The sequence below is a fragment of the Typopeltis vanoorti genome, chromosome 24 (assembly GCF_054136105.1).
Source record: "Typopeltis vanoorti isolate ZY-2024b chromosome 24, IOZ_Tvanoo_1.0, whole genome shotgun sequence".
Classification (NCBI taxonomy): Eukaryota; Metazoa; Arthropoda; class Arachnida; order Uropygi; family Thelyphonidae; genus Typopeltis; species Typopeltis vanoorti.
In genome coordinates this window covers 32,677,027-32,701,895 of record NC_143572.1, presented here as the reverse complement: position 1 = coordinate 32,701,895, position 24,869 = coordinate 32,677,027, and the positions used below count along the sequence as shown (strand labels likewise).

The window sequence follows — 24,869 nt, the reverse complement described above, 5'->3', positions numbered from 1 at the left end:
ACATCTGCACTTGCGATGTGCCCGTTATTGATAGTATTATTGTCAAAATAAAATGTAAATCATTTGGAAATTGATGTACTTACCAGAATCTGATAGTTATGTTACTTTCAATCCTTTTATTGTAGTTTAAAATTATTAAGTGTTGTGTATTCTCGTTATGCTAACGGAGACGAGTCAGCCACAGTGGCGCACCCAGAGGGGGGGGCCAAGGGGCCCGGGCACCCCCCAAAGAAAAGGAAAAAACACTAGAAAAATTTCCAAAAATCTTTTCCTAATTCATATTCATTTTTTTTATTTATGTTGTGTGCTACTTATGAATTAGCGATCACTGCAGATGCTCAGTTATAGGTCATATGCGATGTGTAGTGTGTATTCGCAAAACGTCTAATCAACTCAGCCCCCCCCCTCCGGTTAAATCCTGAGCGCTCGGCCCCATCCAAGATTAAATCCTGAGTGCGCCACTGGTCAGCCATTATACCTAACTTCTTACTTGCCACTTTTATGGAGTGCACATGCCTGCCTAGGAGTTTGATGGGTGATTGACAACTGACAGACAGAGTGTTCGGTATTGAGGTAATGAGAAAAAGAAGAGAGAGCATTCGGTATCGAAGTAACGGGGAAAACAAGAGAGAGAGAGAGCTAATGGAAATTTTGAAATGCAGACCGAAGAAATTTTGTTCTTAGGAAGTTAAGTTTTATGTGACAGTCGGAAGAATATTAATAGAAGATTCTGAAAAGGAATCATAGAATGAGTCTGTAAACTGGAGGAGTTGAGACTATCAATAAGTATTGGTAAATAAAAGAAGATATTGCAATTGACATTCTAAAGGAATGTTCATGGAAATGCTGATTGGAAAGTTTCATCTGGCTTAAGGACACCGGATCTATTTGTTATTTTTACTGGAAAAGGCGATGGAATTAGCTCAACTACTTAGATATGTTGTTTATAAAGTTAGTAGAAGAAACTTTTTTCTCTGGTACAAAAATTAGTAAATTGTGCATCAAATGGTAGAACTGCATGAGGTAAGAAATATTTATACTTTAGTGAGACAGGAGGAATAATATTGTGTGTTGCATAAGGGTGATAAGAAAAGATCCTGTGGAAAAGAAGAAGAAAATTTTATATTTTCGGAAAAAGGCCTTAACAAAGAAACTGACTATGAACGTTTTTGTTATTGTGAAAACAAGGTGTTAAGCCTGGTAAACATGACTAAGTACATGGGTGGTCTGAAAAGTTCTCAGCCTCAACCATAGATGGTAAGATTTTTTTCTTTTTTCTAAGTTGGTACATCTGTCATAAGCATCCATGTGAAATTGCAAGTCATTCTATCAAGAAGTTTTTTTTTATACAGATGTCGGAAGCCAAAGTGTTCTCTCTATCCCTTGGAATGGATAAAATTGACTATCATGCAGTTATAAAATTCTTTGCAAAAGAAGGTTTAACGCCAAACGAAATTCATTTGAAGTTCATAAAAGTTTATGGGCACTCTTCTCCTTCGTTTTTGACAATTAAGAAATAGGCTGCCGAGTTTAAATGTGGCCGTACCAGTCTTAAAGATGATTCAAGTGAAGGATGTCCAAAAAGTGTAACTGCATCAGAAATCATTGATCAAGTGCACGATATGGTATTGGATGACCAGTGAGTCAAAGTGCATGAAATTGCTGAAACTACAGCCATTTCAAAAGAACATGTAAGATATATTTTACATGAAGAATTGCAAATGAAAAGCTTTGTGCAAGATGGGTGCTGCACTCGCATGAAAATCTCTGAACAGTGCTTGGAGCATTTTAACAAGAATAAAACTGATTTTGTGCGTCGATTTATTACTATGGATGAGACTTGGATTCTCATCCAAGTGCACACCAGAATCGAAACAGCAGTCAAAACAGTGGACAGAAGCCAGTTGTTCAGTGCCAAAAAGACAAAGTCACGGCATCAGTGTTTTGAGATGCTAAAGGCATTTTGTTTAATAATTATCTTTAAATGAGTAAGACAATAACAGGGAATATTATTCCGATCTTTTAACCAGACTAGATGAAAACATTGGTGAGAAAAGACCCGGTTTGCAGAAGAAAAAAATCATCTTTCATCAGGACAATGCACCTGCTCACAAAAGTGTTTTGGCAATAGGAAAATTAAGGGATCTGCACTATTAATTGTTGAAACATCCACCCTATTCCCCAGATTTGGCTCCCTCCGACTTCTGTGTCTCTTCCCAAAACCAAAACTCTTCATCGCTGGTCAGTGTTTTTCTTCGAATCAAGAGATGATTGCAGTTATAGAGAGGTATTTTGCAAATCTTACTGAGAACCACTACAGGGATGGGATAATGGTGCTGGAGCATTGCTGGAATAAATGTATTAGTCTTAAGGAGATTATGTTGAAAAATAAAAATAATTTTGAAATTATGAATTCGTTTTTTCATTGTTAGACCATGAACTTTTCAGACCACCCACGTTTATGTTAAACAAACCAATAATAGAATGAGTTAGAGAATGGGTGATCTCTAAAGTGTAGGTTTATTTTAGAAGGCCTTGGATCCAATTAATTTTGTAGTTAGTTGTGTGATTTTATTTCAAGTATGTATATTGTTTTAGTTTTATTAAATGTGTATATTTTTTTTTGTATTTTGTCTTGAGTCAGTGATTTTCCGGATTCTGAAAGAAACAGTTAAAAGTCATTGCACCAATCGGAATTGAACCCTTGTGTAATAATAAACACTCGGAATAAAAAAAAAAAAATCTTTACAGAGATTTAATCATCATTACAAATGGCAATTAATAATCTCTTCTCATTACAGTTTGCTTGTATTAGGTTCTGCCATCATGTTCTGGATGCATGGGTCCTCCAAATTCTTGGAATTACTAATCCATCATTTGTGTTTCGATTCAGATGATGTTTCTGCATCTCACAAACACCCTTGAACTTTATTGCAAACCAGGTTTTGTTGCAGCATAGGGACTTGTGCCTTTCCAGTTGATTCTGTGGCATGTCTGAAGCAGTGGTCTGACATGCCTGTTTTACTGTAGTGGAGGAATTTAATGTGGTGTGTTTATGTTCATCTTTTCTTATTGGGATGATGCATCTTGATTCTGCTATGTAAGGTAGGTTACAGGTGCACTGAATTTTGTAAACCTCTGGGTGGGCAAGGTAGGGAAGGGTATCTTTTGACGAGCTGAGTATACTTCTTAATTTTGCAGGAGGTTTGAAGGTTGCTTAATGTTGTATTTATGTAGTGTTCTATTTTTTTTTTCTTCCTGATATTCCCCTAATGTATGTAATGACTATGGCATTCTTGCAATCTTTTCTTTTTGCTTTTAATGTATTATTGTGGAGGATCTTGCAAACTGTTTTTTGTTGTAGCCACTGACACTATATTCATACATTTGGCTAATAATTTGATATGTTCAGTGTCTGCTAACTGGAGCAAATTGTTGGGTCTCTATGTTTGAGGGCGCTGATGATCTTTAGTTTTTGTGTTGGATGGTGGTACGAACTTTTGTATTTATGTATGTATTGGCCTGTGTGTATTTTTGCAGTAGACCATGAACGAAAGGCAGCTGGAGGGATGATGTGTGACAAGTGTGTCTAGAAAAGGAAGAGAGTTATTGTTTTCAGTCTCGATGGTATTTCATACATTTGTGTTGTTTGTTCAGGTGGCTTAGGAATGTCTTTAATGTTTGGCTACTGCGGGGTCAAATGGCAAAATATCATCAACATATCTGAACCAGACTATGAGCTTTAGGCTTGCTGAATATAGAGCTTGTTGCTCAGAGTTTTCCATGTAAAACTTGGCTATGGGGGAGGGGGGAGAATTGGTCAGCCCATGGCCGTACCTTCTTTTTGCATGTAGAAATTACTTTGCCACATGAAATACCTAGAGCAAAGTATGTGGGTAAAGAGAGCCATGATGTCGGGCAGAAACATGCTCTGTGTAAGAAGAATAGTGTCATTGATCGGGACATTAGTGAAAAGGGTAGTGATGTCAAAGCTAATAAATCTTCATCGTTGAGTGTGATGTTTCTAATTTTGTTTATGAAGTGTTGTGCATTTTTTATATGGGAGGGGGGAAATGACCTACCAACTCTTTGAGTGTAGCTACTAGTTTCTTCTTGGCTAAGCGATAATTAGGGTTGCAGATTACTTCAACTATCAGTCATAGTGATGTGTTTGTTGTATGTATTTTAGGCAGACCCCAGAGGTGATACCAAGGTAGAACTTCTAGGTCTGGCTCCCACTGATGAGATGTCAATAGAGGTTGAAACTGGTCTGTGTAGTGACCCTTTCCATAATGTTATACATGTCTGTAAGGTTATGTGCTTTGCATTATGGGATAGTAAGGCAAGTGATGTGAAGTCATTAGCCGCTATATACCAGTTGCCCAGTTGTGAAGTTACTTCACGCACAAACTTTGCTTACACTTGGATAAAGAATTAAATCAAGAATATAATTTCTTGGCATCTTTAATTCATACAGTATCATGGTAAAATCAGCAGTGGGTGGATAGGAATATGAACCCTTTTCACTTTCTTGAAACCTTGCCAGAGCTGAGACTTAGATTTAGCAATATCATTAGAGGCAATGTGATTTCTCTTGTACATTTGCATAGCACATGGGCCAACATGCTGTTCAGTCCTACTGATATATTGACATTGATTTTTTTCAATATGCCGAGCACCTGCTGCTCATTTACTTGAATTCCGTCATCAGTCTCTGCCACGCCAGCAACTGAAAAATATCCACCCAGATGATATGCCTTTGCAAAGTGATTAGTGAGTGACTCAACTATTTCTTTTATTTTTGTCACTTTAATCACCATTGATTAAAGGTGATAACAGGAAGGTGATACATAGTGAAAAAACTCTTTTGGATTCAGTTTGGTCTGCCTAGCTAATTTTCTTTTATAATATCTTATTTGGCCTTTATTTTCATATTAATCATCCTTCTTGGCTACACTTTGTACTCCTCCAGAGTATGCTGATCACCTTTTTCTTTACATTCCCTCCAAACAATTTTTTTTTTAAGCTGTTCCTATATTTATCCTCCTGACTGTGAGTATATATGTTATCTGATACTACTTTCTCAAATAATCCCTGACCACTTTCCATGCACTACTGACAATTTTTCCTTGTAGTTTCTCAAGCCATGGCACTGCTCCAAGATGCCTCCTAAGTCTGTCAAAATAACCAGCTGGTTCAAACATATTCTCTTTCTTGACAGAGAATTCCACGTTTAGCAACCTCCAGAACAAGACTAATAGTCACACTCCCTAATTAGAGGCATAGTTTTTATGGATACATCTTTTGATGCTATTACCATATCGAGCACTCTCAAATCCTTGGTCTCCTCCATTACATGTTGTTTCAAGTAATTATCTCTTATCAACTGTTTAAATTCCACTTCCATCTTGCTATGCCCCTTTCTTCCCTCCAATCTATGGAGGGAAGAAAGGGGCATAGTTGAAGTCGCCCATAATAATTGCTCAGCCTGCACTCATTGTGCCAATTTTCCAATGCATGGCATCCACATTTTCCTATAATCCATGGTTTATAGGCAACCAACAATGTATTTTGTCCTGTTGACCTCTATCTTACTTCAGATAGCCTCTAATGAACCATATCATGCAGACCTAAAATCCTTTTTAACTTCTTTTTCTGGTGGGGAGTTCTTCAATTATCAATATCAATACCCTCACCACCTGTCCTGTTCCCTCTATACTCCCTGAAAATACATTACCCTTTACACTCTATCCCTGTAACTGTATCATTTTCTGTGAACCAGTTGTCACTGATGTTTATGACTTTTTGGCCAAGTTGAGCTAACCAATGCCAAAATCTCCTCTCCTTTATTTCTGATATTTCTGGCATTCATGTGGATCATTTCAACCCTGGATCCACAGTTTCCTTTGTGTAATGTCATTACCAAGCCATTCAGATTTGAAATGTATGAAATTGCATTCAGCATTGCGCACTCATTTCTGTATACACACACTCATTTGTCTTAGGTGTGACACTTGATTTTCCACTTCCAACCTCTCACTGAACAGCCCTCTCTCCAAACATTAACTCCAAAACCATTTGAATACAGTCCATCAGACATATACAAGTCCTTTTGTACATCAAATTCACTGTATAGATCTATAAACGGCACACTTCCTTCTGCACAATCTTTTCATTGATTCATTTGTAATCACGGCTCTTCTTCTTTTTTCATTTTTATCAGCAACTCTTTTATATCTTCTCTTATTGCATATTTCTCATCTTTCAAATCATCCATGCCAGCCAAAACAGCGAATTCTTTCACTTCTCCCTTCTGCAAATGAAGACCTTCGTTAACATCCTTCACATCTAGAAAACATGCTTTTGTCACTTTCTCATGAAGTACATCTCTCATCATCGAATCTTCATGCAATACCTTCTCATTACTCCCAGTTTCTTGCACTTTCATACTTTTCCCAGTTACTCTAGTTCATGTTTTGTTCTGTGAAGGATGCTGCATAAGCTTGCTGCTTCACTCATTACTTACCTCATCATCCACGTTACCTTTAACCATTTCTTTCATGCTTTCATTCATATTTTGCACACTATTATTCACCCCTTCCACATTCTCTACAACACTTTTCTATCTTGCATTACCTGACTTATATTTCTTGCACTTGCAGACAAAACATTGACACTCTCTCCACTCTTGCTTTCATACTATAAACTATTCACTTTTGTCAATGAGTACATAGAACACACACTATATCTTATGAAATCCTTATGGTAAACTCGGTGAAAAAGGAAGCATTAGTCACCATTTTCTGAACAAATGTTTTCTGGACTATATTGCATATTAAATTTTGTAAACAAATACATGCTCAGATTTATGGTCTAAGATAAGTAAAATATTACCAAAAAAATACTAAAGTCACTAATATTTATTAAATAAAAGACTTATCTATAAGCCTCATGCAGCACCACTTCTGCTGTGTGCTATGCTAGTGCCACTTTCTTCTGAATCTCCATTTTCCCTTTATACATCCTTTGCACCCACTCCACCCAACTTCACTAATGAAACAGCATTACATTTCTAGACTGCACATTTCTTGCACTTCATATCAAATCATCATCAAATTGCTGATATGTATTCTCAGGAAATGTACAGGATATTATAATAGTACTAAGTGGAAGGCTATATCATTATTGACTTACTAACAATGGTTTTCCTCCAAATTAATATGTTATCTGTCATGACTCCAGTATTGTCATATCTTATATTTATGTTTTCTAAGATGCTTTAACTGTATTACTCCACCTATATCTTGGTCTTCCTCTGGGTCTTTTTCCTGCCATCCTAGCAACAAATATTGGTAATCTTTCTTCTCTCCCATTCTGTTTAAATTGACCATGCACCTGAGAATTATGTTAGCACATTCCAAAATGTGCTAACAAGTTGCTTCCTAATATCCTCATTTTTAATATGATTCTGCTATTGTTGGCCATCTGTTCCCTCTCCTTATCTTTCTCAGAGTATTCTTAGTTGTGGTCTCCAGTCTTTGATCAAGTGTTTTATTTAACCCAGTTCTCAGATCTATAAGTTAAAATTAGCTTGAACACACCCTTATATATAGCTAGTTTAATGTTTTGAACTAATTTCTCCCATATTCCAAATAAATATACTCAATTGACATCCTGCCATGGTGAGCTTAAGAGTCAAAGCTGTATGACTGGAAGGAGACCTCTATGTATCCTTTTAAGGAATGTGGAGAACTGACCAGGGCTTCTGACATAATGTCCAACTCTCCTTAAGGTGCATCCTGTTAGTTATCTACCTGGATGCTGAATGCATGAGGATGGGCAGGCAATTTGATTTAGCCAACCAAACTGTATTCTTATCGGCTTAAACTATAATGCCAAATGATAGTACAACATGACAGAATTTCATATCATGGGGCATTGCCCAATTAAACAAGACCTCCATTGTTTTAGCCAAGGAACCAGGGCAAACAGCAAAAAGTCAGTTACTGGAACAAATCCTGAAACACGTCTCAACTCAACATCAGTAGAGTTCAAGATCAGTACTATCAACATAGAAACCTGAATGGCAAGGAAATGGAACTAGCAGAAGAGTTGGATAAGTACCAGATCGACATAATAGAGGTGACTGAAACAAAAAAAAAAGACAAAAACTGGTGAGATCTTTCTAAGCAATAAATACAAAATGTTATATTCAGGCAATAACAATCAGGGTAAAGAAGGAGTGGCTATAGTATTCAACACTAAATGTGGACTAATCTTCTTGAATGGCAGGCAGTTGTGTCTATGGTGCTAATTATATATTTGTTGAAAGTTTATTTTTCACTTGGTTAGAGTATAATAAAATTAGTTTAATCCTTTATCCAAGTGTGAGCAAACAAAGTTTGCACCTGAAGTATCTTCAGGACTAGGGTAAGGTGATACAACAACCAGGGCAACTCGTTGCAAAGGTGGAGAAAGCTACCAACACTCCTATCTCAGTATCTCCTATAATGCAAAACACATCTACATGCGGATATGTCTAATGTTATGCATTAAGGGAAGGGCCACTACCCAGACTAGTTTCGACCTTTATTGAGGTCTCTTCAGTGGGAGCCCTCAACGTTTGTAACGAGTTTGCAACGAGTTGCCCTGGTTGTTGTATCACCTTACCCTAGTCCTGAAGATACTTCAGGTGCAAACTTTGTTTGCTCACACTTGGATAAAGGATTAAACTAATTTTATTATACTCTAACCAAGTGAAAAATAAACTTTCAACATCTTTCTCTAAATCCAGAGTAATTTATTAAAAAAGGGTGGCACACCATTTGGCAACTCCTATAGGTAGAGAAGATCTGCTAATGCTTCTGCCTGGTATCTCCACTAGGGCCTGGCTCCCACTGAAGAGACCTCAATAAAGGTCGAAACTAGTCTGGGTAGTGGCCCTTCCCTTAATGCATAACATTAGACATATCCGCATGGAGATATGTTTTGCATTATAGGAGATACTGAGATAGGAGTGTTGGTAGCTTTCTCCACCTTTGCAACGAGTTGCCCTGGTTGTTGTATCACCTTACCCTAGTCCTGAAGATACTTCAGGTGCAAACTTTGTTTGCTCACACTTGGATAAAGGATTAAACTAATTTTATTAAATTATATATTTGGTTTAATCCTTTATCCAAGTGCAAGCAAACAAAGTTTGCGCCTGAAGTAATTTCAGGACTGGGGCAACTCGTGGTGAAGGTGGTATAACTTCACATCACTTGCCTTAGTATTGTATCCCATAATGCAAAGCACATATCCTTATGGTCCTCTGGATCTGGCTCCCACTGATGAGACCTCTAAAGATCGTAACCAGCCTGGGTAGTGACTCTTCCCATAATGAATAGCATTATACATACCCATAAAGATATGTGCTTGTATTATAGGATACTAAGACAAGCGATGCGAAGTTATACCACCTTCACCACGAATTGCCCCATATTTCTTGTGTCTTCTCTCCCTGTGAATTTCTGTTCATCTTTATGTTGAAATATGGTGTTAAGGATCACTAGTCCATGTCCTAAAGAGAAATCCAGCAGATACTTAAGATTATTATTAGCTTTATCCTTTTCTTCAAATTTTCCCAGAATATATCTACATGCCTGAATTCATTTCCCACACTGCTTTTTTGTTTTCTTTATGTTGACTGCCTTCTCTAATGATTTGAAAAATTCCTCCAATTCTTTTTTAAAGGCACCTTCTGCAGTACCATAGGCACAAATAAGTTTCAATTCTTCATTTTTAAGTTTGCTTACAGAACTTTACTTGAAATTGCCTTCTAGTGAAAGAGTTTTTGCATGGAGATGAATGCTATTACTATGCCTTCCTTTCCTTTCCTTGATCATTATTGGCTGAATATAACTTCCTATAGCAGGATCCTGATTGTTTGGGTTTGTGTGCTGTGACAAACCATTTGTGCTCTGAGGATGTTTAGTATAAAGCCAGCAAAGGATTAGCAGCTAAACAAATAAATTTCTTATTTATCTTGTTCCTCTGATTTTGTTATTTAAGCTACACAATTATAGATGAATAATTGTTAACACTTAAGCCTTTCCTTGTACAGTTTTTTTCTCCACATTAATTAGTCATTGAAGTATTATATATAGCAGTTGCATGTTTTGATCTATTAATATGTAGCAATTTTTTTCTCTTCCTTTTTAGGTCTTTACCAGCCTTGCATTGTTTAATATGCTCATTGCACCTTTAAATGCTTTTCCATGGGTTCTAAATGGACTTGTAGAAGCTTGGATATCTTTGAAGCGTGTGCAAGGGTTTCTTAAACTACCTGACTTGCACTTAGATCAGTACTACTCTCAAGAAATATGTAATTAAACTTATTTAAAAAAAATTTTTTTTTTTTTTACTAGTTTGTGTTATGAAACAAAAAATAATTTTGTTTGGAAAATTTTGAATAAATTCACTGGTGTTATTTTTCATTAAGCACTGGCTGTTTGCTTAAGGATCAATGCTAAATAACTCAGAGACTGTACATATCCTGTAATGAATGCAAAGAACCTAGGAGAGTTTCTATCATAATGTCCAGTCATTGTTTTTTTTTTTTTTGTGGATCCCATTGTTTGATCCAGTCATTTTCTTCTTGTGGTGGACCAAATTGTTTGTTCAATATCCATCTGGATACTGTGCTTTTGTAGAATTTAAAATTGGATCTTTTTTACTAGGTATGTATAGCATACAATCTCTCATTCCTGTTTTACACTTATGCATAGACCATAGACTTTTGACATGAAATACAATGGATAGAGTGGCTAATCCTTATTCTTGTATTCTATGTCTGTCATTTGCATGATCTTCTGACTGATATGCAGGATGAAAAATCCAAGTTTCCAGGAGTAAAAATCCTGCCACTTCCATATGAGATCAGCTAACTCACATTCAGCTGAAAAGCCCTGATAAAGGTTCGTGTTCCAGATGGGATTCGAACCTGGCTCTTTCCAAACAAAGAGCATCAACAAAACTGACTGAGCTTCAAAGGCTCAGTATACAATACAATAAATTATAAAACTGCATATTATATTAAAAAATTGTGTGTTATATTCAAGCACAAATGATCATGGAGAGGAAGGATCGGATATAGTATTCAACTCTAAATACAAGGAAAATCGTTTTGAATGACATGCAAATCAGTGGAGTTGTGTGGGAAAACATCAGAATGAGGAATTGAAAAATGAGCATATCTGTGGTTCCAAAGAAGGTGCTTCTAAGAAAGAGGAATTTTTTGAATCATTAGAGAAGGCACCCAGTACAAAGAAACAGGAGCAGGTGATCCATTTTGAAGATCTTAACAGCAGAGTAGGAAATGATTACCTGACAAATAGAAATGTTTATGGAAAATTTGAAGAAAAGAGTAAAGCTAATAATAATGTTAAGTACATGCTAGTTTTCTGTTCAGGACATACACTACTCATTAATAATCACTAAGTTCTAGCATAAAGATGTGCACAAATTCACATGGAGAGAAGTCATTCTCATTGACTAAGTTATTGTTGATTGTGATATCTTTATGCTTGTTCAGGACACATGGGTATACAAGTGATTTGAAATAGGAAGTAATCACGATTTAGTTTTGTGTAGAATAAAATTGAAGATCATATTTAAAAGAACAGTGTCTAATAAAAGTTTTAAAAAGCATCAATGTTGAGTTGTTTTCAGAGGTGAACTGTGGACTCAAATATTATTCAAGAAAAAATTATAGTTTGAAAAGAAGAATAAAACCTTGGGGCAAACTCATTGGCTCATTTGATGAATTGTTGGCAAGGAAAAATCAGAACTCCATCATGGACTCAGGAAGTTAAAGAGGCAGTCATAGAAAAGAAGAAAGCATATTGAAAGTTCCTACCAAGTAAATCAGCATATGCTGTGAGAGAATATAGAGAAAAACATAAGAATGCAAAGCACTATGTAAAACCAGCTAGACAAAAGCCATGGGAAGACTGGTAAGAATATAGAAGGTAGCAAAATATTCTAGAGGCTATCGACAAAACTTACACATCGAGAAAAAAGTAAAAGAAATCAGAAACGATAAAGACAACATGAAAGCTGAAGATAAAAATTTTCTACTCGTCTTAAATAATTACTTTGAGATATTGCTAAATGAAACAAGAAGTAATAGAATAGTGATGGAAAGTAGTCAAGAGACTTGAAATCAGAAGTATATATTAATACTTGTAGAAAAAGCCATCAAAAACCTGAAATATCAAAAGTCAGCTGCAGTAGATAATATTTGACCAGAAATTCTCAAATATGGAGTATAAAGAACAGTATGTATGTACTGCATAGTTCAGGTAGTCTGGTTGCAGGGTCAGATCCTGATGATTAGAGTAGATCTCTTAGTTTCCATCTTTAAAATATGGAAATGAAACCGAATGTAAGAATTATAGGAGGATTTCCTTACTGAGTATTCCCGGTAAGATTTATGAAACTAGAAAAACACTGGGTTCAGGCCAAATACAGGTTGTTGGGAACAGATTTTCAATTTATGTTGAACAGTTGAGAAATCATGGGAATATAATGAGGATCTTACTTGGGTTTTGTAGATATGAAAAGGCATGTGACAAGATGTTTAAAACAATATAAAAATATGGTGTCAAACTGTACATTATATCAAGCAACACAGTCTATGTTTGAGTTATAAGTCAGCAGCTAGAATTGAAGGAAATACAGAAGATGGTTTGATGTTAAATGAGGTGTAAGAAAAGGGTGCACATTATCTTTACTGTTATTCATCATCTAAATTTAGATGGATCATGTTATGAAGAATATTGCACTAGGCCTGATATCAAAATTGAGTTATTCAACTCAACTCTTTACTTTATGCAGATGAATGTTACTCCTGGCATCTTATGGGAATAACAGGTGTAATAAATTTTGTATGAAAATCAGCAAAACATCCCATCCCAAATAGATACCAAAAGGCCTTGATGGCATTCCTCCAGTTGTCCTAAAGATTTGTGCTCCAGAATTGACTCCTATTCTTTGTTGCCTCTTTATGCTCTGGCATTTACTCTACACTTTGAAAATTAGCCCATGCCTAACCTATTTTCAAGACAGGTGACAGATCCTTGCCATCAAACTATTGCCCAGTCTCTCTCTCTTTCTCTCTCTCTCTCATACACACACACACCTAAGCCTTTTCCAAAGTAATGGAGAGAATCATCAATACCCAAATCCTATGCTACTTCAAAAATATTCAACTAATAAACAACTGTTAGTATGGATTCTGCCAATGCTGGGCAACAGGATATCTGTTCACCATAGAAAAGTTTGGCAAATCCCAAGTGATTACACTAGATGTTTCTAAGGCTTTCAACCAGGTCTGGCATAAGGGTCTGTTAAGTTAGTTCCCATCATTCAGTCTATCTAATGACCTTTGCAACTAGATTGCCAGTTTTCTCACATTCCACATGATTCTGGGCCAAATTTCCAAACCATTCTTTGATGGGTCTTGGATAGCCTTATCAATTTAAATGCCTGCAAAACACAGTTCTGCCTTATTTCCCACAAAAAACTGTATTCTGCCAATTACCTTTGACAACACCCATATCTCTAGGCAAGATGAGATCTTCTCTCTCTATACTTGACATTAACTGTCTTGGCATAAACACATTACAACCATTGCCTTCTTGGCATCCAAAAAATTAGGATTCTTCTTTTGCTCAAAGCATTACTTTACCTCTGAACAGAAATCAGCAATCAGCCCATCCATCGATTACTGAATATTTTATTGAATATTTTAGGGATCTCTTTGGGAGTGCTCCCAAGAGCTCCCTAAAATATTCAATACATTGCAGAAGAGAGAGAGAGAGCAATCTGAATGATTAATGACTCATCTCTTACCATCTCACTCCAACTACTCAATCACAGACATTTAGCATCTACTGCATGCATTTTCTATAAATATTTCCATAGTAAATATTCATCAGACTATCATCAATAATTCTCTCTCTCTCTACCAAATCTACAAAATCTCCACCCAACATCCCTTTACAGTCTAACGCAATACTCATAGAACAAGTTTCTCCTCCTCCCCCAATATAATGTGAACAAGTTTTTCCTTTCTCAAATCTCTTCCCATACATGGTACTAGTGTACTATAGGTTGACCAACAAACCTGTTGTGTATGGACCAAACATTAAAAAAATAAAAATAAAAAAAAAGCTACAGCTTCATGAGACAGATAATACACACAATTTACAGAATTATAGATTATAGACAGGATTAACTGCCCTATCGTAGCATTAGATTTCTTTGAGGCCAAGTTATTTGACTGTGGAGACAGTTAAGCCTGATATGTTAAGGGGAAGATCAGATGTTTCCCCTTACTATAAAAATAATAATGGCGTATATCGTTTTTTTTTTTCTTCTTCTTTATTTTTAGTTACTCAACAACCAAAAGTTACGATTGGCATTTCAAAAGGAACCTTCTCATGGCAGCCTACTTGCAGTAGTGGAGTTGAGAATGATTATAATGAAATAAATTCTATTTTGGATCCAGAGAGAAAACATTCATTTTGGCTTGGTCCTATTAATATGCATGTCTTGGAGGTAAGCTGTTAATTTTTTCAAAATTTTCTAATTTGTATCAGAAATTCTGAAATTATTATTTTGTTATTGACATAGTGCATTAAATAGTCAGTCATAGCATTTTGTTATTGACATAGTGCATTAAATAGTGAGGGTGGTCTGAAAAGTTCTCAGCCTAACAAATATAAAAACAAATTTATAAATTATTTTTAGTTTTCAACATAATCTCCCTTAAGACTAATACATTTATTCCAGCTATTCTCCAGCACCATTATCCCACCCTGTAGTGATTCTCAGTAAGATCTGCAAAATACTCCTCTACAGCTGCAATCACCTCTTGATTTGAAAAAAAATGCTGACCACTAAGGAAGAGTTTTAGTTTTGGGAAGAAGAATATAAGTCAGATGGAGCCAAATCTGGGGGAATAGGGTGGATGTTCCAACAATTCATAGTGCAGATCCCTTAATTTTCCCATCCAAAACACCTTTGTGAGCAGGTGCATTGTCCTGATGAAAGACTATTTTTTTCTTCTCCAAGTCGGGTTTTTCTCACGAACTTTTTCATCTAGTCTGGTTAAAAGATTGGAATAATATTCTCCGGTTATTGTTTTGGGGGTGCTTAAGGTTCAAAGCTGTATAACTGAGAGGAGACCGCCACATAGCCTTTAAAGGAATGCGGAGAACCGACCAGGGCTTCTGACCTAATGTCCTATCCTCACCTTCTCGTGGTGCACCCTGTTGGGTATCTACTTGGATACTGAACGAACAAGGATGGGCTGGCAATTTGGGATTTAGCCGACCAAATTGTATTCTTATTGGTTAAACCAAAATACAAAATGATGGTACACAACATGACAATCGCCCGGTTAAACAATGCCCCCATTGTTTTCGCCAGGGAACCAGGGCAAACAGCGAAAAGTCAGCTACTGGAACAAATCTGAAAACAAACCCCAACTCAACATCACCAGAGTTAAAGATCGGTAAAGCCTGAATGGCAAAGAAATGGAGCTAGCTGAGGAATTAGATAAGTACCAGATCGACAAAATAGGGGTGACTGAAACAAAAAAGACCAAAACTGGTGAGATCTTTCTGAGCAATAAATACAAAATGTTATATTCAGGCAATGACATTCAAGGAAAAGAAGGAGTAGCCATAGTATTCAACACAAAATACGAGGCTAATCTTCGTGAATGGCAGTCAATCTCAAGTAGAGTAATGTGGGCAAATATGAGAACGGGGAACTGGACAATGAGACTTATTTGTGCCTATGGTTCCACAGAAGGTTCTACTAAGGTAGAAGTCGAGGAATTTTTTGAGGCTTTAGAAGAAGCAACTGACACAATGAAAAAGGAAAAGTTGTTCCTTGTTGGGGATCTAAATAGCAGAGTAGGAAATGATTGTCAGACATACAAAAATATTTTGGGAAAATTTGGAGAAAAGAGCAAAGCTAATAATAATGACAAATATCTGTTGGATTTCTGCTCAGGACATGGACTGGTTATTACTAACACCATGTTCCAACATAAAAATGTGCACAAATTCACATGGAGAGAAGAGGCTAGGAATAAGAAAAGTCTCATTGACTATGTTATTGTTGATAGTGATGTTTTCTCCCTCCAAGTTCAAATCCTCTGTACACTCTGGTGTCCTGCACCAGAGTGTATAGAGGATTTGAAATTGGAAGTGATCACTATTTGGTCTTGAGCAGGATAATATTGAATTTCATATTGAAAAGAATAACATGTAAGAAAGTTTTAAAGTGAATAAAAGTTGAGCAGCTCTCAGATGTGAGCTGTAGACTAAAATACACAAAGATTATTGAAGAAAAAATGAAAGAGTTTGAGAACAGGAATCAAACCTTGGAGATTCAGTGGCAAACTCTGAAGAAAACATTGATTGATTCTGCCAGAGAGGCATGTGGTGAGGTTGTCTGCAAGGATAAAAAAATCAGAACTCCCTGGTAGACAGGGAGTTCTGATTTTTAACCTCTTTAACAGGAAGGAAAAGAAGAAAGCATATCAAAAGATCCGGTCAAATAAATCAGCTTGTGCTCTTAGAGAATACAGAGACAAATGCAAGAATGCTAAACACTGTGTAAAACTAGCTAAACAAAAGTCATGGGAGGACTTTGCAAGAATATAGAAAATAAATATGAAGAAGGTGGCAAAATATTCTGTTGTTGAAGAAGCTTAGGAATGGAGGAAAGAGTGCTGTAAAAGGAGTTAGAGATGATAAAGGTGACATGAAAAATGGAGAAAACAGATATCCTTGAAATATGGAGTAATTACTTTGAAAAACTGCTAAATGAAACAAGCAGTGATGACAGCACAGTGGTAAAAAACACTTACCAGGCATGCAGTCAGGAATGCATATCCATACTTGAAGTAGAAAAAGCCATCAAAGGCTTGAAATGTGGAAAGGCAGCTGGAGTAGATGATATTCGACCAGAAATGCTGAAGTATGGTGGTATAAGAGTCTTACAGTGGCTACACTGCATAGTTCAGAAAGCCTGGACAGAGGGATGAATTCCCGATGATTGGAGTAGAGCTCTCATAGTACCCATATATAAAAAGGGAAATAAAACAATGTGAGAATTACAGAGGTATATCCCTACTGAGTGTTCCTGGCAAGATCTATGCAAGTATACTTGAGAAACGGTTGAGAAGAATTGTAGAAGAAAAGCTTGGTGAAGGACAAGCTGGATTCAGGCCAAACAGAGGCTGTCAGGATCAGATCTTCACTTTACGACAAATAGTCGAGAAAGCATGGGAGTATAACAAAGATCTGTATTTAAGTTTTCTCGATTTGGAAAAGGCATATGATAAGGTGCCAAGAGAGAAGCTATTCAATACGCTGCAGTTATATGGTGTCAATGGGACATTATATCAAGCAATACTTAGTCTTTATTTGAGTTGTAAGTCAGCAGTTAGAATTGAAGGAAGTACAGGAAGATGGTTTAATGTTAAATCTGGTGTGAGACAAGGATGTACATTATCCCCTCTGTTATTCATTATCTGTATGGATCACATTATGAAGGAAAGTGGTATTAAACTTGATATCAAAATTGGAGATGATGTTAATGTCAGCTCTTTGCTTTATACAGATGATGTTATACTTCTAAATAAATCCGCTACAAGTCTGCAAGATTCTCTGACTAAATTCAATTGCTGTTGTAATAGATATGGTATGAAGGTCAGCAATAAAAAGACAAAGACAATGAAAATAGGCAGAATCATTGAAAATGTCAACTGTGTTGTGAATGGAGAACCTGTGGAACAACTAAAACATTTCAGCTACTTAGGCACGATTTTTACTGAAGATGGTAAATTAAATATAGAAATAGACAACAGAATCAGCAAAGCTGGTATGGTGGGAAGTCAATTGAATAAATTCATATGGAATAAGAGAGAAATTAGTTGGAACACTAAATTAGCTGTATACAAGACAGTGTTCAAACCAGTTTTAACTTATGGATCTGAGAGCTGGGTCAGAAGTAAAACACTTGACCAAAGACTAGAGACCGCAAATATGAGAGTCCTGAGAAAGATTATAGGCATGAACAGATGGCATCAATGACAATATCATATTAAAAACGAGGATATTCGGAAAGAACTTGATATTGTCAGCATCCAGGAATGCGTTAGCAGAGCTAATCTCAAGTGGTATGATCACCTAAACAGAATGGGCGAGGAAAGATTAGCAAAACAAGTGTTCTCTTCCAGGTTGGTAGCAAAACGACCCAGAGGAAGACCAAGATATAGGTGGATTGATACGGTACAAAGTGCCTTAGATGATAGAAATATAAGATCTGATAATGTTGGAGTCTTGACAAGTAACAGACTGATTTGGAGGAAAATTGTAGATAGAAAGTTAGTTAATTTTTTCATGTAGTACTATCATATCCTGTACACTCCTTGTGGGTACATGGCAGGAATTTGATGATGGTTATTGTTTTACCCTTTTCAAGATAATTAATAAACAAAATGCCTTTAGCATCCCAAAACACTGATGCCATGACCTTTCCTGCTGATGGAACCCACTTTGGTGCTGAACAGCCAGCTTCTGTCCACTGTTTTGACTGCTGTTTAGAATGATGAATCCAAGTCTCATCCATCGTAATAAATCAATGCACAAAATTAATTTTATTCTTGTGAAAATGCTCCAAGCACTGTTCAGAGATATTCATGTGAGTGCATTTTTGTTCTGCTGTGAGCAAGCGCTACACCCATCTTGTGCAAAGCTTTTTCATTTGCAATTCTCCATGCAAAATATATCCTACATGTTCTTGTGAAATACCTATAGTCCAGCAGTTTCATGCACTTTGACTCGCTGGTCATCCGATACCATATCGTGCACTTGAACGATGATTTCTGATGTTGTTACACTTTTTGGACATCTTTCACATGGATCATCTTCAAGGCTGGTATGGCCACGTTTAAACTCGGCAGCCCATTTCTTAATTGTTGAAAACGAAGGAGAAGAATGCCCATAAACTTTTATGAACTTCAAATGAATTTCTTTTGGCATTAAAGCTTCTTTTACAAAGAATTTTATAACCACACGATACTCAATTTTGTCATTTCAAGGGATACAGACAACACTTTTGCTTCAGACAGCTGTATAAAAAAAACTACTTGATAGAATGACTTGCAATTTCACATGGATGCTTATGACAGATGTACCAACTTAGAAAAAAAAAATCTTGCCGATAGTGTTGCCATCTATGGTCGAGGCTGAGAACTTTTCAGACCAACCACATAGATAGCTTAGTAGTATTGATGATGACCTGTATTGAATCTTATGTGGGACATGAATCTACAAGGGCTTTTCATTGAAGGTGAGTTAGCCAGTCTCATTAGATATAGCAGGATGTTGCATCCCACAAAACAGGTGAACTGACAAGAGAATACATTGTTAAATTCTGAATGAGAAGAATTGTACAATTATAGTATCTCATTCAGAGTTTAACATAATCTGCCATTCCCAAAGCAAATTCTTGTTAATCAGAACTAAATAGTAAAATTTTGTCTAGTATTGTACTCTACTTAATTGTAAAATAAATTGTAAGATATAAATAACAACTTTGAATTGTAAGTAGTACTGTTCATAAAAAGGATTAATTCTTAGTAATTTATATGCATGCTGTAAACTATGCACGGGACCCTGGAACTTAATCCCCTTGTTTAGAGTGCCTGCCTAGGGCAAGACACGTGATTCAGAGTATGAGTAACGCACGCAAAAAGATAAATCATCCACTAGAGTCCTATTTGGTGCTGATCATCACGCGATGTGGCAAGGACGATCACCGGCACTGAATTTTGGCACTAGTTGTCAAAGAGCCATGCGCTGTTCACGAAAAGAGAACCAATGGCAGAAGAAAGGGCGAGATACAAAATCGAATAGCAGAGCCGAAAATGCTCTCTATCTCTACCTCTTGCTTTTCTTCCTGCCCCAGTTAGAGTTCTGCTCTGGCTCCTGTTGCAGCCACCAGGAAGTTCGTATTCCTGTGTTCCAGTATGCAGGCGCCGAAACTCGTGGAGACCTCTAAGGTAATAACCTATGGAATGATGTCTTGTAGTCAGAAAATATGCACTCCTCAGATAGCCTTAACCTTGACAGATACGGCACAGCAGGGCCATGCTGTATGTTATTACTGACGAAAACTCGATGTTCACCTGTGGTATGTGGTAAGGACTCTAATAGAAAGGTCTATGGAACAGGAAGGAGGAACCACCATCTCAGATATTGAGCTGAGAAGGAAAGTATGACTTCAGTCCCGGTAAGAAATTCCTTTTCTTCACATTTTGGAACCATAAAGAAGGGACATGTATAATCTTAATAAGAGTTCATGTTGAATGTATGCAAGAGTTTAATGTTTGTTCCAAGGAAATGTGACTTAGTAATTTCTTTGTTCCTCAAGAACGGGTTGTGATATCTTAATTAGTTCCTTGAGAACATGTGTTTAAGTTGTTCAAGCTCATAGAGATATGTGAATTGAGATAATGTTAGTTCCTTGAGGACATGTTAAAGGTTAAGTAAGATTTATTTGGAATAACGAATTTAGAGTAAAGGACTTCAGGAATTTAGTTGTAGAACAAAAAAGGTGTGAAGTTAATTTGCATGTTCAAGTTGAGTAACATTTTGTATGTTGAGTTTATGTTTGATTTCAGTTGATTGAAATGTGTATTCTATTAGTGTGAACGAAGTATGATTCTTAAATAATCTGCTAAACAGTCAGATATTAACATTTTGTATGTGCATGGGTTTATGTTTGATTTCAGTTGATTGAAATGTGTATTCTATTAGTGTGAACGAAGTATGATTCTTAAATAATATGCTAAACAGTCAGATATTTTAATGAATTTTGAGTTGTAATGTACTGAAGGAAATTGCTTAACTTTGATAATTAGATGTGAATTAAGATCTCATGATGTGTGTAATTTTCATGTTTTAGTACAATAAAATGTTTTTGTGTTAATTTTAAGTATGTGCTTGCCTGACTTAATTTCATCTTTACCACTCATAAAAAGTTCGAATCTAAGCGGGAACCCAAATTATTAGCATAGGACCACGACTGTAAGGTGTTTAAGGATAGAAATAATTTTATTGTAAGTCTTTGAAGGAGTGGTGGTATTGTGTTCTCTGATCATTGATTACTGGATATTATGCTTGTGATTATCTAGATGTGGAGTGGAGCAGTATAAATAAATTTTCTCTGTGTCGAAATAGGAATCAATTATCAGAAGAATAGAAGGGCTGGTTCATTCATAAGAATACCTCCTTTTATTTGCACTCAAAATATAATATCACTAAGATAAGAAGTAGGCCAGGTGTATTAAGAACTGCATAGCAGCGAATTGACAGATGTTAACAATTGAGTGTATAGGATAAGAATATATAAGAGATATTCTATAATATATATTCCAAGAACAAAAATTAAATTATAATAAGAGAGCCCCCCCCCAGATATAACAGCATGCAGGTTACACACAAAAAATGCATTAGAACCAATAGCAATATAACAACTTAATAAGATAGTGCTGTACATATCTGCATGGGCCTCACAGCCATGATCATCATATTCTAATGACAGTATACAATAAATTTTTTCACCAATTATTTTATCTTTAGATTACTAATTCAATTTTTCTGCTATTTTACGAAGTAACATAAAATAAATAACAACGAACCAAAAAAAGAAAAGAAATTATTGATGGCTGCTAAGAATGAGTTCTTATCAATAGCTTATTTTTTTTTTTTTTTGGTTATTGTTGTTTATCAGCCATACATCATGATATGACCTCTCACATACATCTTATTGTCTGTTATACCTCATTATACTAGTGCATACAGGATATCATTTTTCAAAATATCTTTCAAAATATATTCTGTGCTATTTGAACTGTCTTAATGCAATGCTTTGTTAGATTCAAATGTAAATATTTGTCAGATAAAGCTTTATTAATTTTATGCATATTCATGTTTCTGTATGTTCTATAACAGCCCAAGTCTTGACAATATCTTTCTGATTATTCTCAAAAACTGTATTTGAGATCTCATATTGTCACTATTTTATAATCTTCTATTCCATAGGCCATTTAACTTGTAACTGCCTATAATCTTGCTTATATTCTGTTCTGCCAAAACCTCTCTTTGCCATAACTTTGAGAAAGTCTGAAAGTTTTGGCAAAGCATGACAGTCATTCTGATTTAAATTTGGGTGATGTAGCAAACTTTGACATGCTTCATGAACAAGCATTTGAATTTGAAACATCACCAATGACGTAGGTGAAACCTCTTGACCAGAAGTTTCTGTAATCAGTGTCAATTCCATGTTGTGCTAAACCAGATTTCTCGGATTTCTTTTATGTAATACCCAAAATATCCCATTTGTCCAAAATAGAGGAGATGGCAATCACAGAAAACTTGGTAGGAAAGAGAATACTGTTTATCTCTAGAGGAGAGTTTATTGATAGGAAAAAATAGATACCAGGCTGCATTTCTTGAGGATTTTTGAAATTGGTTTTCAGACAGACCTGAAATATAAAGGATCGAAATCCTCCTCAATACTAGTTCTGAGTTGCTAGGAGCATTCTTGTAGGAGTTAAAAAGTCTTCTGTATTTTTTGTTGGGAGGGAGGAGCCTTTTGCAAGATATACTGATGTTATGAATCAATTTGAGATGCTGTGGGTTGGAGTAGATATTCTTGTGTCCACATATTGAATAATAACCTTTTCTATGTCATAAGTGCCATTGAAGTACATCTAAATTGTCAAGACTAAATCTCTGTGGTATCCAGTCTAGTCAAGGTTTTCATGATCTCATCTTGATGAAAGATAAGAAAGTGTTATAAAGTGCAAATATTTGGTCGAGATTTTCCTTTGGTTTTATTGGAGGAATGTGAAGAGAGATATGATGTAGGATTTTCTGAGATTATAGGATGTAGTGATTATCTGAGATATTATTTCAGATAATCACTCCAAGTAGTTGTGATTTCCTTCAGTAGTTTAAAAATAATATGAATCAAAAATTTGCAGGCCTTGTTAATGCTAGCTGCTGAACCAGATAGTTTGAATATTGAATTTATTAAAAACTTCTGGTTAGATAAGAGTTACATTTAGGAACTGATTAAAAACTTAAGTTTTAAGTGTTTTTAAACATTTCACATATATGGCTCTTAATAGTTCACATGAAAGATATTAATATTTCTAAAAATATGAAATATTTTGCTGGTATGAATTTCGTTGGCATATTCAATAATTAACAAAATAATAAATTGTAATGTAGAAACAACAAGTTAGAGATCTTGTTTATAATGATCCTCTAAATGAGGATTCTTAGAATTATGAATTGGTCAGCTGTTTTTATTGAAGTTAGAAGGTGACACCTTTAATTTGTTTTGTTTATGTTTACATTTATGAAATACAGTTGACCTTCACTGTAGTAAATACTTACTTATCCTCTTCATGGCATGAAGCTATTTCCAGATACCTCTGTCCTGAGCCACTAGTTCAGCTTCTCTCTCCCCAGCTCTTCCAGCTAGCCATTCTTCTTTTCTTTTTTGTCATTCTCTGCCAAGTTCTTCCCCTTTTCCATTTTCCTTCTGGGATCCATGTCAAATCCACTTCAAGAATCTCTCTGTTGTCCATTCTCAGTATGTGTCCAATCCATTTCCATCTCTGTTTTTTATTTCATCGGTGATGCTTTTTTTGTGCATTCAGCTTGTATGTCATCATTTGTTATACATTGGGGCCAAAATATTTTTCACATTTTATGCATGCATTTGGTTTTAAAACTATTTGATTTAGCTTCCTGTTTTTGGATCAGCTTCCATGTCTCTGATCCATATAATAATACAGCCTTAACATTGCTATTGAAGATCTTTATTTTATTTTGATTTTATTATGAAATTTTATTTGAGATATATTATTTAATTGTCTGAAAGCAGTATTAGCTTTTGTCAGTCTTTGCATCATGTCCCTCTCAGTTCCACCGTCAGTATCTACATTTGCTCCCAAGTATATAAAATACTTAATTTCTTCTATAGCATGCTGATTGAGTTTGATCTCTTTGTGGCATTTGATGTTTTGTTTAAGTGCTCTTTTTTTAGTCATATTTATTTTAAGACCAACCATTTCAGCTGTTTAAACAAGTCTTCCAATTTTGTTTGTACAAGGGGGGGGCTGAAAAGTTCTGATAAACACCTAGAACAAAAATGATATGGTTTGTGCAACAAAATTATTCTACATATTCCCTCATAAGTGTTATACACTTGTTACAACGTTGCTGCATTATTTGCAATCTTCTGAGAAAAAAATTCTTTTGTTGCACAAACCTTATCATTTTTGTTCTAGGTGTTTATCAGAACTTTTCAACTCCTTCCCCCCCCTCGTATATCATATTTTGATTATATCAAAACTGTCATCAGCATAATCTAGATTTCTAACTGTGACATAGGATTCCATTTAATTCCTCTTTCTTGCACCTGTAACTTTTCTCATATTCCAATCAGTGCCTTATACCAGATCTTATCTCAAACCATTCAGATGTTGCTTGCTGTGCATTAACACAACTCTTACTTCCCTTATGCATTTCTTTGATATTCTCACATATTTATCGAAAATTCCATAACCTTTAATAATTAACCATAATGTTTCTTTCTCAATACTGTCATATAATATATTGATACTTCAGCAAAATCTATCAAATTTTGGTATAATGTGCTTCTGAATTGTATATTTTGTTCATTGTTGTTCCTTAAAGTAAAAATGCAAAGCACAGTATATGCCT

At 35.6% G+C, this 24,869-nt stretch overlaps 1 protein-coding gene across 1 annotated transcript in view; it reads left to right on the top strand.

The window, feature by feature from the left end:
• Positions 1-24,869, top strand: part of LOC150093085 (ATP-binding cassette sub-family C member 10) — a 231,437-nt gene that overhangs the window by 23,233 nt on the left and 183,335 nt on the right. The window contains exons 3-4 of the mRNA XM_090414153.1: positions 10,201-10,363; positions 14,435-14,601. Of these exons, the coding sequence (XP_090270279.1) occupies positions 10,201-10,363; positions 14,435-14,601 (330 nt within the window). The remainder of the gene's footprint in view (positions 1-10,200; positions 10,364-14,434; positions 14,602-24,869) is intronic.